A 17,438-nucleotide genomic window follows, 5' to 3' on the forward strand; every position below is an offset into this window, starting at 1 on the left:
AGCAGCTGACATCTAATTGCTTTGTGTGGGAGTTTTCAGTGAAACATCCTGAGAGTGTAATAACTTTTGCAATTGATGGCACTTCTTAGAGCCCTTCTTGATATTTAATTGATTCCAGGCTGATGCTTGCTAAGAAAAATGCTGTTTGTGGGTGCTTGAGCTGTTTATTAGCCATTAATAACCACGTAGGTGGACAGCTGTATTGTGCTGATCAATACACAGACATGCACTCCTGAAATAGAGGGGTGCGGGGAATTTGGCACCCAGGCTGTGCAGAGAGAGGAGAGCTCCCTTCTTGCCTTATAAGGGTCCTTCTTACCCTTGTTCAGCTGACATAATCCCTTGCAGGGGTCCGTCACCCCCAGGTGTCTGGAGAGACACTTTTGCACCAGACATAAAGGATAGGCTGTGTGCTAGGCCACCTCCTCCCAGCTGAGACACAGAACAAAAATGGGACAGCAAGCATCCGTGCTCTAGACTGGGAAAATGTATTGCTTTTCCTAAGGTTTAAAATACCAGATTTCTTTCTGCTCAAACCATGCTTACTGCATAATTATGTTAAATACAAATTATAATATAAATCTTGAAATAAATATTTGTACTAAGGAGGTGGTAGTTTTATATATATTTCAGGTTCTGTGCCTGCTCTTGTATTATGTCCAGCGTGTCAACATCCTGATCTTCAGCTTTTTCAATGAGACTGAAAAATATTTTCAGTTAAACATATGTCTGTGTATATGCATATGAAGAAGACATACAAATATTAGAGACATCAAAATATAGTTTTCCAATTCATGGAAGACGAGGAAATTATTATTTTGTTTTGTCTTATTTAGGCTTGGAACAAAAACTTGTTTCTACAACTTCCTATGAAATAAGAAATCCTGAAAAAAAAAGTTTCAAAATTGTATGTTATATGGTGCATGACTTCCACTGATTTGTCACAACACCATATAGAAATATATACAAAAAGCAGTGAATACATGATGGAATTGTGTTAAATAATTTTTTCATTTTTACTGAATTTTTCATTTCTAGTTTTGAACTGCTTTTCTGATGCTTATGTCACTACAGGTATGATTTGCAACAACAACAAAAAATCCGTTTCAGTGTAGTATGATTTCCTGACAAATGTATGGGTGAGATATATTCATAAATTGTTACTGGGCTCATATCTGCACTGAGTTGAAGGTTTATTTTGATTTTGTTTCAGTTGAGCTTCTGACCTAATAAAAACCAGCAGACATTAAAGATAAAAATTACAGCTCTCCCTACCTAAGTTCTATGTTTTCATCTAGGTTCTTCCTTTAAGTGCTTTGCTTTGGGGCTGCAGTAGCCACCACCATTAACATATTTTGTCATCTTCAGATTGTGATCACTTTTAGCTACTGGGAAGCTAGAGATGATTTCAAGGCAGTGACCTAGAGATGAGAGGTACTTTATCTCATTAGAAGATAATCAGCACTATCTGGGCCCCTGAGGAATTACTGTTTCATGATTAGGTCCATAACCTAATGGAAAATAAGCCCCTTGGAGGAGGTAACTTTGAACAGTAGGCAAAGGTAATAGAGCAGGAGATAGGCTGTGCAGTTGAAAATATTTTAAACCAGAATCTCAGGGCTTCCTCTGGCAAAAAAACAACAAAAGGTGGGTTTTTTTAATTCAGTATATTCATTGCTTATCCATCTCAGTCACAACCTAAGTGTCCAGCAAAACAGGAAGAGCAGTGGCTTGTGTGGAATTGAATCCCAATCTGTTATTTTTTTTCTCCCTTCTGCACAACATGTGAAGTAGGAGAGGGAGGGGAGGATGAAAATCGAAAAAGTGTATGGAAACTACTGCCTGTCCCTTCTTTGTGCTTTGGGGCTTTGTCACATTAGGCCTTTGCAATCAGATTAGCAGTTTCCTTTGTAAGGCTCCTCTCATTTCAGGTTAGCATTCACATGCAGTAATGTTCTTGCAAAGTGACTCTCCTAGCATGTTCGGTAAGATGCATGCTAATAGGAAGTGATGGAGAGGAGCTAACATGATGGGGATGTCAGGCGGCGTTAGCAGAGCAGTGCTGCTCTGCCCTTTCTAGCTTGTGTTGCACCAAGCCAGAGCACCAAGGACTGGAGCATATTTCTTTGAAGAGCCTTTGTGGGGGATGAGGAGGACAGCTCGATGCCAGCCGTGACACTGCAATCAGAGCAGGTAAAGACTGTTCTCCTGTGCCCTTGGGAAACTTATTTCAAAGGTGGCTTTGCTGTGTTCAAGGACATGCAAAACTGGACATCACAGCATCAACAGTAGCTGTTATAAGAACCAAATGTTCTCCCAGAGGGATGTACACTAAATACACTCCTGGATGCAGAGCAAAGGCCTAAGAACCAATTAATTTTGTTTTCTTTATCCATGCAGTTTGCAACTTTGTGTAATGTATTTCTCTCCTTTCCTCCCATCTCTACCTTTTCTCTCATCCCTTGCACAACCCATGTCAGGAGTACATCTGAGATTCTGACTCTGACTCTGACTGTGAACACAAGCAACTAATTAATCATTAAGCAGTAATTTCTTTTCCAGCCTAATACCAGTTACTATAATTATTGTTACAGCTGCATCTATAAAATCTAACAAAGACGGAAACCCTGGGGCTGTGCACACCTGGGCTGGGAAGAATCTCATTTAACTGTGGCTGCTCAAAAGAAGGTCTGAACTAGTTCCCCTGGCTCTCCCTATCATCGGTATAGGCAGAAACAACTGTATCCAAAGAGGCCTTCAACCCATTTAAATATGCATCCTGTTCTAGAGAAAATTTTGTTTCTGTATCGCCCCTAGGAGGGTGCCCTACTTTTGACAGATAAAAATGTGACATGCCTCATCTTCGTTTCTTGCTGTGGCTTCATAGTTCTTCGGAAACACCATTGACTTTCACTTTTCAACCCTTTCCATTCTGAACTCTGTCTGCCCAGGGATTAACACATGTTTTAGCATTTATCTTTTAAAATATATATTCCTCGCTCTTTTAAACAGTTCCCATTTGCAGGGTCCAAAGTATCAGAGTAGCACTTACCTAAGTGTTCATAAAAACGTAATCATGCTAACAGTCTGCTTGGACTATGACACAAGCATGGCCAGAACAAAAACCATGGTCATTTCTGTCCTCTGTGAAGTGCTACGGAAATCTGTTCATGCTTGTTTTAATATGGTGTATCTCTCTGATGTCCTCTGTGCATAAGAAATACAGCCTCTCCCTCCCTATGCAGATTTACAACGTGGTGTTTGAGTAGCAGCGCTCACCTGGCTTTGTCACCAATATCTGTTTGTAGCTCTGTTACACACAGTTTCTTCAGGTGTTGCCCAAGGAGGATTGATTCCAGGGCACTGCCCTGACATGGAGCCCACCCTGACACCCTGTGCTCGGCCACCCAAAGCATCCCCCTAGACAAGCTAGCAGTGTGGGAGAACAAGGTTTCAACAGGACTTCAGATCGATGTGGAGACAGATCTGCGCAAGTACATGCCTGAGAGGTATTTTCGCTAGTAAATGCCTCCCTGACTGCTGTGTACCAGCACTATTTTATGCCCAGTAATTGCAGATCAGGGCTCTTGTGTCCATTGCACAAGTGAAACTGGTATTGGGTTTTATGCTTTTTTTTTCCTTCTGCCCAAGTAAGACTGGATAAACCAATATATACTTTTTAAAAAGCTTTTTCATTTTTCATATTGATTCTTTTAAAAGATGTGTTACAATAGTCTCCTAAGTCAAGTTTGATTTTTCCCTAGAATATTTCAGAAGCAGGTAATCCATTGAAATTGTGTGCTTCCCATAAAAACAAAAACAACCAACCAAAAAAAAAAACCACCAAACCCCCCCCCAAAAAAACAAAGAAAAACCAAACAAAAAAAACCCACAAAACCAAATCAGCATTTTATAGCGGAAAAAAGTTTCACTGGAAAGTTCCCAACTAACTCCATTATTTTGTAACTGTCTAGCTCATGTCTTCTCAGCATGGTGTGAAATGCACCAGACAGAAGACATTCCCCCTCCCTTGTATAAAATTATGGGTTTTTTCCATATGTGTAATGGAAAATACACCAATTAAAACCACTGAAAACTTTTGGTTTCTTTATTTTTCATTTTAGGAAAACAGCATAACAATATCTGGGATTTCATGTCTGTATTTGAAATGTCTCATTTATATTTTCTATAGAACATCCACTATTTTAATGACTAAGCCTATATATACTGAATTCTGCTCTCATCCTTATCTGTTCGCTCCTGGTAGGAATGCTGAAATCTAACCCTCCTGTAGTAACACATGCAATCACTGGCAGTAACTTAGCCCTTGTTAGGCAAATGACAGCCTGGCCAGACGACCCAGGAGTATCTTAATTTCTGCCAAAGAACGTGACTTTTAGAAAGGGAAGCTCTTGTTCCTTTCGGCTACTGCATTTCTAAGTCTTCCCATCTGTAAGGGGAGCTGAGCTGACTCTTCTGTGCTGGAGGGACTGAACAGCTTTGATTTTGCTCCCTATTCTTTTTTAGGCTGGAGATTTAGCAGGAAGAATTTTACAATGCCACAGATCCATTGTGCCCAAACTCCCATAAAATGATTTGGTGCAGCTGCCACCAGTAACGCTTCCATTTGGGAATATTGCTTCTGTGCCATATGGATCCAATCACCCCTGCTCAGCCCTGCTCCTGAGTGTTTTTCAATTGCAGGCAAAATCATAGTAACGATTATGGTGGGAGTCAAGGAAAGTCTTTGTGCTCTAAATTTAGATGAAGTAACTCAAGAGCTTTTTGAGGCATTCCTCCTTGCCCCCTTCCCCTCTACATTGCTTCACTTCTTTAAGCCAAAGGCTCTGCTTTCATAGTGATTTATTCAGCACCTTTAGCAAGCTGTTAATGAGAGTGAAACCTGGAGAGCTAGCTCAGACACTTCAGAGACAGGAGAAGAAGAAAGGGACAGAGGGAGGGAGGATGGAGCAAGGGAGGGAAGGAGAGACGGGGGGAAGACAGAACAACGATTGAGGGCAGAAGGAGATGGGTATTTTTGTCTCTCAATTTCTTTGATATCATTCTTGCTGGTTTTATTATTCTCCTTGGTTCTGTGTGTTGGTAGAAATGAGGTTGGCAAGCTCCATTGAGAAGAAGGTGGCAAAGTCAATTTTTTAGTGCTGCCAAGTAGGTTCCCATGTCTAGACAGTACATACAATGGTTGGCAAAAGGCCAGAAACAGAGTTAATGGATTTACAAAATAGCAGCATTTCTCTGTATTGATTTTCTCAGGGTGTTTCCAGAACTCAGGGAGAAGTAGGTTGTTATACTTTACAGTTTTTTTCTGCTAATAAAAGCCTGCAGAGGGAAGCACTTAATAAAAACACTTCTGGTCTGGGAATGTTGTCTAAAAATGTATATCCAGAGGGAAAAAGATTAATATTATTATATATTACATTAACTGTAAATATTACAGGCTGGATGTGGAGGTTGATGTGGCAATTTTTATTATGCTTGAGTGGGATGCTATTCTTTTAAAGAAAAAAAATAACCTCATCCACAGCTCAGTGGTGAAAACTATGAGTCTTAGTCAATGGCTTAGGCAGGGAGATGAGTAGTTTGGCACCAGCTATGTTCCTTTTCTCCTGTGTGCAATAAACTCTGGCAACAAAGTTTTCAAAATACGTGTGGTCAGTGAAATGTGCCTAAATTTCCTCTGGGAAGACAAAGAAAAGTTTAACTTCAGTGCTTTGAATTTACCGGTACCCTTAGTTGTAGGCTTTCTGTAATGTTAAGTGAACTTAAATACACGTGCCAAAAAAAATTGTGCATGCTGGAAAAAGGGGTTTTTTGGACTCTGCTTTCCAAAACATATAGAGCGGGAGATTAAGTCTTGGCCTGCATTGCTCTTTCAACTAGAATTGACAACTCCACCCAGTTGGAAGTTAACCCTTGTATTTGCAGAAACCTCTTCCATCTGTGAAAACTCTCACCATTGGCATCTTGAGGCCGTCCTGAAGCCATATGTTGGCAATTATAGGATGGTATAGTGTGTGTTTGAGAGAATTATTTGGACTGTAGCAGTATACTGACAATCTCAGTTATGCATATGGCCTGTCATGGATTGGTTAGCATTGTGGGGTCTGAACCCTTTGAAGGGAAGAGATGGTTCAGAAATAAGTAGACTTAGATTGTGGCTTGGGAAACAGAGTATCTATTTGTGTCTCTATTGTGATCTTGACAAGTGTCTTTAGACCATCAGGATTTACCTGTAAAAGAGACATAATAGTACTTTCCCACCTTCCAGCCTACCAGTAGAGTATATGCTTTGCAGAGTGCAAGGGACTTAAATACAGAGCAAATGAAGGAATATATTCAAACATATAAATTTTTCTGATTGTTTTGAAAAAAAGGCAGCTGAAAAAGTCATTTTTCTGGCTTTCATTGTGGAAAGCTTATGGACAGCAAGGGTGTGAAATGGCTGGAGGTGAGCTTGGACTGAAGAAACAACAGGGCAAATGGCAGTGGTGGGAAGTCTTAGGCAGAGAGGACGAAGGTAGGTGTAAAGTCCTGAAAATGTGGAAACAGTGAAAATCCTCAAATATTAACAAAGGAAAAGTTTAGAAAGAAGAAGTCAATACAGAACGCCTTATTAAAACTACTTCTTTCCATTCTGGAGTGGCTGGGCTGAAGTATCCTGACAGAGCCCAAAAGACCCACTCTTCAACCTCTTGTCAAATTGCTAGACTGACTGCACACCAAAAGCCAGATTTACCCAGGCAGGGATGGTCCCCAGTCACTACTGATGGCTTCCTCCGCTGCTTCTGAGCCCTGTCTGCTCCTGCAGTGGTGGTGAGACAGTATACTGAGACCCTGAGGAGCTGAACGTATGAAGCCTATGTTCTTTATTCCAACTTTCTAGGTATGCCATGCAGCTAGGTTTGCATAAGGCAAAGGGAGCTCAAAATACATGAGGAGGTCCCATCTCTCCTAGTAATTAACTAAAAATTTCTTTTCCTTTGATATTACAGGATGGCTACAAAAGAGTCCTACCTATTCCCTTTTAACACTTAGATGACAGAAATATATGAAGTCTTACTGGAGGCCCTCATCAGACTACTGAAGGGGCCTTGCAGTTAAAGGCGAAATCTGCTGAAGGAAGCCGAGTCAATGGAGGAGGTGAACTGAGGGAGGAACAGAGATGTGGACAAGACAAAGACGAGTAAAATGGTACTCCAGACCTCTCTTGAACTTCACAGTTGCCAAGAAGGCCGGGGAAAGGAAAGTTAGACTTTTCTTCTTAATTAGTACAGACAGTCTCACAGCCCCGTGACTACTGTAGGGAAACTATTTTTCTCCACTTACTATCCCAGTTTCACATTTCACAGGGTAATTCACTTAGTAAAAAGAAAAAATAATCAGAGTTACCACATACAAAACCATTTTTATTATTGTTATAATTTGCTGTTTAATGCAATGCTTTAACTAGGAATACAACTCAGCAGAAGTACATACACATATATTGCATGTTATTTTAGTTGTGTCTTCAAGATATTTCAAACCCTCATCATCTCAGTCCTTCATGAGTTGTTTTGGTGAAGCACCTTCTTCCTTCCTTCATTGTACATAACATATTTGAATGTTGCTGAATAACACAGACATTTTTCTTCCAAATAGAGCACAACATTACAACCAAATTCCCAGTTAATATCACTTTATCAAACTTTATTTTCACTGTATGACTGTTGTGTATATATCTATACAGCATATATAAATATATATCTATAATGTATATATAATCAAGTGGGTCAGCTTTACACAGCTAACCATAAACTTGTGCTTATCTTACTTATATGAGATCAAATGTACGGCATCAAGAATTTGACCAGTCCCCGATTTGTAAGATCCTCAGTTCCCAGTCTTACTGTATGATTTTGGATATCACATACATGTAATGCATTCCCTTCCTCCTCGCAGTAGTATTTTCTTTTGAAGAAAAGAATGCAGTTGGGTTTTTTATACAAATGAATAACAGGTTTTCCATACCCTTAAGTTAAAAAAGTCTCAAGAAGAGATGAGGTTCTTCCTCGTACATAGAACTTGAAGAGTAATTGGACATTCATTGTAGATATATTTACATTATAACCTTATCTGGATAATATTACACATAATTTTTTTTTTTTTTTTTACACAGTCGAGATATGGTGTTGGTCATGTTAAAACACACTATCTAAAGGTATTTACAAACTGCTAGTCTCTAACTTACCAACCACCTCTGCAAAGTGGCACCAGAATTAAGGGATAAGATATAAGAAAGTCTGTTTATTGGCAACCATGGCACTCTCACCAGTGTTTTTATTACTATTACTAACACTACTACCATGATGTGCTTCAGAGAAGGGCTGTCTTTGGGGTAGAGGTGTAGAGCTGGAATCCCAGTGGGGGCAGAAATCTCCCCCGACTCCCCTCCACAGCCTACATGAGCTGGGGGGAGCAGAAAAGCCATCCAACCATGACCTGTCTGTTGTTAGGGCACGTTAAGCTTGTCCCCCTGTGCTTTCATCAGTGCTGTCAGGTAAGACAGTCCAAATGTTAAACACTCAGTGAAATCCTTCCTTCTGAAGGCCACTGTAATATGGACTGTGATCACATTGCCTCATGTACCACCCACAGCCACTTCTCCCAGAGAGTCAGAGCACTTTGGGGCATCTCAAAGAAAACAGTTTCTGTGTGCTTCTTGGCAAATACAGTCAAAAAAAAAAAAAAAAAGCAACTCACTATAAAAAGATGAAAAAGAGTAGTTACCTAATGGCACTTACCAGGTTATGCAGAACTTTGGAAGGCAAAAAGACACCAGAATTTTTTCCTTTTATTTGGTTGATACCAGAATGAAATATGTATAACGGATCTACCCAGTATCCTGAAATATGAGGCTGGGAGGACTAATACACTCATGTAACCAAGTAGTTCCACAGTGTAGCAAAAGAGGCCATAGCAAAGGGAGGGAAGTAAATGTATAGGAGAAATAATTGCATTGGTTGTGGTAAATGATTCATGTCCAACTCAGCCTTGCTATAATTATATTCTTAGGCTTGGTTTCTTAGTCAATACTCTGCTAGTAAGCACAGGAATGAAAGGGGATTCAAGGGAAGGGAGGGCTACCTTACCATTGCACAGGGCATAAAATGAATCCATGCACATCTCTGCATGATATTCCACTACAGGAACATTCACCCTTTGCCATTATCCACCACTGTTTCTAACATGGAGATGGCAAAACTAGGGAAGAAGAGAATTAATTTGGCTTTGTTTCACACAAGGGGTTTTTTAACTTCGAATTTAAAATCCATGAGGAAAGGATTTATGGAACTTCTCACTTCACACAGTAGTTTGGGCTTCAGTGGAGCGGAATTTGCATGCTAGGGAAGGCAGTATTTTGGTGGGGTTAAAGAGTTTGAATACCAGCATTCACAGTGCCTGAAAGGCAAGAGAAACTGCACACCTATAGCTGAAACACAGGCAACAGACTTGTTAAAGTGAGGAAGGAGGAAAGCTTTTTGCCAAGACTGTGACAAAAGAGGAAAGACAGGCACAGAAATGAGAAAAGAAGCCGCAGCAAATTAAGGACCATCTCTCAGCTTCCTTCAGGGAAAGATCTTCTATAAATTAAAAAAAAAAAAAAAAAGTTTCTTAAAAGTCTAGAGCTTTTCATGGTATACAAGAACAATGAAAGTGATACTGTATAGAAATCACATTCCTAGCAAGTGTCTCTACACATGCTGTATAAAACATCTGTAGACCCAGAGGTGAAAAAAAAAGCTTACTTCTTTTAAACTTCTCAATTTCTACCACTTGCACTGCTGTCAGCTGAGAGTATAGAGCCATCTAGGAAGAGATCGTTAAAAATATCAAAGGTTATTAGACTCCAAACCCACTACCTGTCAGCAAACACATCCGACCCACAGGACCAGGGTTTGCTTTCCTAACAATTTAGCTTCTCACAGGAAGCCTCCTGATCTGTCAGAAAATAAAGATTTTTCAGGAATTATTGTAGGGGGAGGGAGGAAAAAAAATATAAGCAGCACTCTTCCTGTCCCCCCAGCTCCATCACGCCAGCTTTGCAGTGTGATGGCTGTGAGGATGTGACCTATTTAGTATTTGTACCTGCAAGGTCGTTACCAGGATCAGTTTTGGGTAACAGAAGTGGCAAGGAAGGGTGCTGCCAGCTGAGGTGAAAAATTCAAAGTGTGCCACTTCAACACCACAGGAGAAACCAGGAGCCATATCCACAGGCAGCACTGGGGCAGCTCTCGCATCCATAAAAATGAAAACAGGGATCAAAATTAATAAAAACTGGGGAAGGGGCCAGTGAGTTTACTAGCAAGTCCCACTGCAAAGCAGACACACATGGACATGTTTGAATCCATCAGGAGATGAAACAAACAAAAAAATTATCATCCCCTCCTCCCCTGTCTCAGCTGGGATGGCTGAGGGTTTCCTCACCAGTGTGTGGGCTGTTCTCACCACAGCCATGCTCGGTAAGGACTCCTTCTCTTGTCAGTATGTCTCCACAGGAAAAAAATGAAACAAAGGACTGACAGATTTAGCACTTGCTTTTGTCCCCTTCATGCTTTGTGGGTGCCAAACAACCGATACCTGGTGTCCATTTGAACACTCCCATATCCATAAGCATTTGTGAGGGGAAAAAAAAAAAAAAAGAGAGAAACAAAGAAAATTTGACTTATATAGATGTGTTTGTTGGCTTTGGACTATATTTTATGAGGCAATATTCAAACACTTTACTACTTCTGAGTGGATCCTCATGATTCCTAGTAAATCAACTTAAAGTCCCAAACAGAAGGCTGACAGAAATTTTTCTTAGGTTTTGTCCTCACTGGAAAACAAATTTCTTAACTTCAGCTTTTTTCTTTCTTTAATTATTTTTGGGGTTTTTCTTTTTTAATTTTATTTTTTAACCACAGATGTCTTTAATACTCAGAAAAGGTGCCAGTTGGATTGACATATCTTCAGGCTGTTGTTCTCTCCCTGGAGAGTGAAGGTAGGGCTGGCCTGTGACAGCACAAGTCACTCCCCATAGATCTGCTGACGTGACAGATCCTGCTGCAGCAGGGCTACTAACAAGGGTTGGTTGGGTCTTTTCAGTTTTAGCCTGTTTCTGGAAATAATTAATAGGAAGAAAAAGAGAGGGCAAGAAGTGCTAACTGCAGGTTTTTGTTGTTTGTGGTTTTTTGTTTTGTTTTGTTTTGCTGTGTTGTGTGTTGGTTTTTTTTTTCCTCATCAGTCACCTGCAGTTTGTTAAATTTCTATGTGAAACAAAAGTGGCCAGCGCAGCACATGGGGTGGATGTGCCACTGAGATCCTCTGGCCAAGCCCAAGGTGAAGATGTGGCAGCACCAACAGCAGGGCCACCTGGGGCCTTGGGGGCGACGGGGCGCAGGTGACAGCCAGGGAAGCCGGAGGAGGTACCCAGGGAGCGTCGCTCTTCAAGACCGACATCTGCATCTTGCAGAACTGTCACTCAGAAGAGAAGTGAAACCTGGTGAACATGGTTTGGGACACAAAGGAAAGACATGAGAGCTCAAAAGGTGTTCAAAAGAACAAATTATTTTATGGCTCTGAAAGTTTATCCTACTTTTTGTCTTACTGAGCCACAACCAGCTGAAGACCTGAGAGGTTCCCAGTATCTCAGGGCAGACTCTGCCTCCTCCCTGCCTCAGGGAGGGGGTAGACAGTGTCATGAGCAACTGTTGGCTCTGCACCTCCCACCAGCTGCCAATGAGTGCAACACGGACACAATCCCATGCAATATCTTGAATGTTAGACGATTATTTTCCATGTATATAAACCATGTTGGAGTGTGTATTTGCGTGCCTGTGTATACACACATAGGTACATTATGTCATCTATTTTTACATTGTTTCATTGTCTGTGAATGTGGATGTAGCATGGAAATATTTCTTCATTCAGCTGGTACAAGGTGGAAACACATAGGATTGTGTGTCCTGCAAGCCTTTTAAATATACGCTAAAACAAACCAAAGCATCTTGGTTTTTTGGATCAAAAGTGGGGGCGCTGCTAGGAAAATTGCTAGAAAGATTCAAACTTAAGGTTTTTCTTTTTATTTGTTTATTTCATGAAGGCTGGCCCCAAAATATTCTTTTCTGCATGGTATTTTGAGTGTCATCACATCACATGACAAAAAAGTATAATTGTAATCTATATCTTGCACTTCTTACCCTGTAGAAGTTGACTTAGCTATTAGAGGAATTCAAAATCTATGAAAAAGTGATAATTTATGAAACAGCTTCAAAGGTCAGAATAAAGGATTTGCACACCTGCTGGAAAACCGTAGTTAAAAGGTTAAATAAGAATATACAAACCATTATTTCCCAGTTTGAGTACCTGTACTATTCATACCCACAGCACTTGCTGAAAGAAAGAAGCAGGTGTGTTTCTTCTATGAAACTTTTCTAAAGAAGTGAGATTTATAAAATGAACAGATTTCCTTTCATCTTTGGTTTTTATCTGGATTTTTTGACATTGTAAGCGAATGAATAATCTAGAAATGATCATGTAAGTATTTTCCTTGACCTGTCAAGATAAGCGTAGTGAATATAGTTTTGAAAGACAAGCAGCACTCAGTTTTGCAAGCCTTATCATTGAGCAATTCTTCCTTACAAGCAGGAAGATGAAAATAGTGATAGTAAATATGACTTAAGGCAAGTGAGGGCTGGAAAGTTAGATCCTTGGCTGTATGATGACACTTAGATATATTAGGATGAAATCACTAGGGGTATAAAATCAATGAATGCATATTAAGACACATTAATCCTGAGTTTAATGTGGCCTTAATTTACTGCAGTTTAATCCTCCTCATGTTCACTTTCCGCTAAGAACTTTTACTTCAAAACATGAAAATCGTCATAGTGCCAACGTGCTTTGACACTGTTCCAATAAGTTTGTCAAACGTAAAACTTAAGTTTTCAAGATTAATTTCCCTGTATTATTGAAAGTTGCTGTTTTGAAGTACATTTTGGAAGACACTAATGTGGTAGTATGAAATAACAGAATGATTTGGTGTCCTCTGTGGTAGGTGGCTTTCACTCCAGAAGACAGTCTCTCAGGACATTGTCTATGCAGCACGCTACTTTTTTGCGTAACAAGATCTGTAAGTATACCTTCACTAGTGCCTGGAAGTTAGAGTTACTAAAAAGACAGTAACTAGATTATGCATAACTCACAGACAATTGCTTTTTTCAGTAATCTGATACATTTTGTCCTGTCCACACAGTGCTCTGTTGTGCTACAGTAAATATCAAATATTGAAAGAGTAAATTCTTTGCCAGGCAGAAAGAATCTGAATTTGAGCTGGTGCAGAGTAGCAGATAATATCTGAACTTGACCTCTGCCAACCCCCCCATCCAGACTATTTCAGTATCTGGTTTTGTGTAATCACTGTTTTCCTCTCTGCCTTTTAGTAGCATTATCTCTTGGCTTAAAGTCAAAATATTGCTCCCAGCTGGTACAAAAGGCAAAATAGCCAATATCTTTTCCATAAGGTAAACCTCTTGTCCAGGATACATCCAGGAACAACCCTGGTTTCACAATAACGGCTTAGGCAGAGTTTGATCCATGTAGGCACATCAGTCCATCTTATGCTTTTCCTCAATAAATGAGTATGAATCATTTTTTGACTGTTCAAGAGCATGTTCATCTAGTATCAACTATTCATTCTGTGGAGCCTCAGCATACGTCTTTGCCTGTGCATCCAACTTTAAAAGGATGTAACCTCCATTTTCCTAGTAATAACCTTATTTCTATTCTTCAACTGAGGCTCTCCAGCCACCATGGTGGCTGACTGGGTGAGACCTTTGAATTTACAACTTCTTTTGATATTCAGTCTTTGTGCCCTGGTACAAAAGGGAAGAAAAGGCTGATGGAGGTAAAAGACAAATTCACAGGTGGATTTTATATGACAAATGAAGTGAACAGATTTGACTCAAAAGCTTTGGTTAACATGGATGCTGAAATAGTCTTGGGATGTAGTAATCTGGAAATAATGCCTTTTTTCACTTTTTTCTTGACATGATGAAGGAATCGTGGAACAAAGACTTCTAGAAGGGAGCAAGCAGCAGACTTTGAATGATACACAGGTTAGGCAATAGCTATGTGTTGAGCATAAGTACACTTTCAGAACTGATGCAGTTTTGGAAATGGTAGTGTCATAAACAATGTAAAATAACTGTCATCATGATTTACCTAACATTAAGGTTCTTACATGACAGTGACAAAAAAGCTTTAGACAACTTTGAGCTTTAGAAACCTTCTATCATGATTCAGTTCGATTATGCAATAATCTTCCAAACTCCTATGCTTCTTCCACACAGTTATGGTTAAAATTCCCTTTTCTTTTCCCTATATGAAGACATATCAAACAGACACAGGAAAAAAAAAGAAAAAAGGAAAAAGAGGAACAAGTATTTTACACAGAATGGCCAAAAATCGTAGACTCTAAAGCCCTTCTGCAGAATACTCTCAGAGAGCAAGGAACTGTGCCTCCAGTCCACATACTTGAATAATTCCTCCAACATCCCTATGTCCTCAAGATTTATTTTCCACAATTAAAAAAATGTTTATACTTATAGTAGTCCTTGGGGGTGGAGCTGATGCCCCATGTCAGTATTTCCATTAACAGCCTGGATTTCACATTCTGTAGAAGAGCATAAAGTGCTATGGCATATTTTTTTTAATTTAGTTTGGAACTTCTTTACCCTTTTCATGATTTTTATTAATATTTTTACCTTGTAGCTCCTATATTCTTGTAATGACACATAAGAAGGTGCTTAAAGGTCTTCTTGAAAGTAGCATTGCAGAGTGCATAACAAGCAGGGTTGATGGTGCTGTTGATATAACAGAGCCAATAACCTATGGTCCATACAGTGCCAGGGATGCAGGATGTGCAGAAGCTGTTGATGAGCACCATCACGTTATATGGGGTCCAGGTGATGATGAAGGCCAGGAGGATGGCCAAAATAGTCCTTGTCACTTTTTTCTCTCTAGAAGGAGGTGGTTTCTTTTTGGCTGGCTGCTTTGTCATCTTGACAATTTTTCGGGCTACACTATTCTGCTTCTCTTCCCCATTGGTGCCTACAATCTCCACAGTAGTGTTGGTGGGGGCACAGCAGTCACCCTTTTGGGACTTGGTGACTATTCTGATGCATGTCAGCTTGGAGTTCTCTGCTTTGAGAAGGTCTTGGGAGGCAGAAGCCTGGCTGGCATCTTTGGCAGCTTCATCCTCTTTCATGTTGGAAGCAACCACACTGACAGAGGTGGAGTCGTTGGAGCTCTCCTTTTCCTCCCCTTGAACACAGTTCTCTCTCAGAGTCTCTCCCGTGGTTTTTCCATTCTGAATTTTGCTGTGCTCCAACCCATCCCCACTGGTTGGGATGTTGTTATTGTTTGGTTTCACTATTTTACTTTGGACAAGGCTGGGGGAAACTGTATCTTGGTTTTGGGCAGCTTCCTTTTTCCCTTTCTTTATCCGACTCTTACTGGCTTGAGAGATTTGCCAGTAAAGGACAGTCATGATGATAACAGGCAAATAGAAGGCTGCAATGGCAGTGCCAAAAGTGACAGCAGCATTGGAAAAAAACTGGATGTAGCAATCCCCATCTGGCACAGTCCTTCCTCCGACAATGAACTGCCAGAAGAGAATTGCAGGGGCCCACAGGATGAAGGACAGCACCCATGCAGCTGCGATCATCATGCCTGCCATCTTAGTGGTCCGCTTTACAGGGTATGTCAGAGGTTTGGTGACACAAAAGTATCTGTCAAAGCTGATAATGAGGAGGTTCATTACAGAGGCATTGCTGACTACATAGTCAAGAGCCAGCCAGAGGTCACACACCACAGGCCCTAAGGGCCAGTAGCCTATCACAGTGTAGAGGGTGTATAGGTTCATAGAAAAGATGCCGATGATCAAGTCAGCGCAGGCCAAGCTGAACAGGAAATAGTTGTTGACAGTCTGTAGGTGCCTGTTGACTTTGATTGACACCATGACCAGGATGTTCCCAATTATGGTGACTAGACTGAGAGACCCTGCTACCAGGACGATGAAGACCACCTCAACAGTTTTATAGGGGCTCTCCAAAGCCATCACATTTTCAGTGGAGGAGTTTATGTACGTTGAGTTATTCATTTCTGTTCTGCTAACAAGATACCCAATTATCACTTAAGCCTGCAGAGGAAAGAAAACAAAACAGATACCATAATGAAATTAGTCCCTTTACCTTTAGGAAATGGATCCCAGAAAAACTACTTGGAAATGGTTTAAAGATAGAAGATGTGTGCAGAAGGACCAGTCAGCTTTGGCTAATGAAAACACCTTGCAACATACAATATCCCTTTAGGAATAACATACCAAAAGGATACCTCTAAATATGTGACAAAGATATAGCGTTTGCATCCAGATCTAGATTTTTAAGTTCTCAGATGCATTTTTTTCTTTGTCCTGTCATAAAGCCAATAATGACTTGAAAATTTTGGAACCAGATCTGCCTATCGATTTGTTTCCTACCAACAAAATAGTTCACTTTGCTCATTTCAAGTCCTATTCCAAATAAAAATATCCAGTCCTGAGAGTATGCCATTCTTATAACCTGAGGTGAAGGTATGATTTACCAGGAGCCAGATCACACAAAGGTGACTTAGGTTTCCAACTTTCCCTCATGTTTCATCTGGGTATGCTTTTGTGAGGTTCATGGAACAATTTTGTGTCATGTCTCCCTCTAATTTTCTTACACATTTTTGTAAGCACTTGCAAAGGTTTTGGCACTGCATCAAACTGAAGTTATTAGTTTGCCAATAAACAAAAAAAGGTAGGTCTGCTGAAGTCAGTAGAATTAGTAGACTCACCTCAGTTGAAAATCTGTCTCTCCAGTTAGATGTGTACAATTTTTATAATTTTTTTCCTGGAAAAAGGGTTGTTGCTTGGGGTTTTTTTAACACAATTAAGTTAGCTCTTGATGCTCACTTGCTTGTACTTTCCTCAGTTCTGTCTGAGGCAACTTTGTAATCTTGTAATTTATACTTAAAGAAATACAACTGGCAGAAGATCGGGCTCATACATTTGCTTCGTATAGTAAGAATAGGCTGAGGGAAATATAAAAGAATTTATACCCTGTGCAATAAATAGGAGAATAGGCCAGACATCCTTAATATACAAGACTGTCATTTCAGCAGTTGACTGTGTGTTTTTCACCTAAAGCCTCACACATGAGCCACTGGCTATCCAGTTAGATGTGTAAGATATATTTTTGGGACAAGCTAAGAACTTCTCCCAAGAAGAGTTGTTTATGAAAATTCTTGACAGAAGTCATTCTTTATGAAAAGACAAAATAACTCACAGAGATGTACTGATTTCAAAAAAATTTCAG

General features: G+C 40.1%; 1 protein-coding gene across 10 annotated transcripts in view; it reads right to left on the reverse strand.

The window, feature by feature from the left end:
• Positions 1–7,406: 7,406 nt before the first annotated feature.
• Positions 7,407–17,438, reverse strand: part of CHRM2 (cholinergic receptor muscarinic 2) — a 105,527-nt gene continuing 95,495 nt past the window's right edge. For 9 of the 10 annotated variants that reach the window (XM_064457468.1, XM_064457506.1, XM_064457477.1 and 6 more), the window contains 2 exons: positions 14,805–16,240; positions 7,407–11,539 (listed from right to left, as the gene is read on the reverse strand). In XM_064457468.1, the coding sequence (XP_064313538.1) occupies positions 11,518–11,539; positions 14,805–16,201 (1,419 nt within the window). In that variant the 5' untranslated portion in view covers positions 16,202–16,240 and the 3' untranslated portion in view covers positions 7,407–11,517. Of the gene's footprint in view, positions 16,241–17,438 lie in introns of all 10 variants that reach the window. The other variant, XM_064457553.1, reaches the window with a different exon arrangement.

The sequence above is a fragment of the Phalacrocorax carbo genome, chromosome 1, assembly GCF_963921805.1.
Source record: "Phalacrocorax carbo chromosome 1, bPhaCar2.1, whole genome shotgun sequence".
Classification (NCBI taxonomy): Eukaryota; Metazoa; Chordata; class Aves; order Suliformes; family Phalacrocoracidae; genus Phalacrocorax; species Phalacrocorax carbo.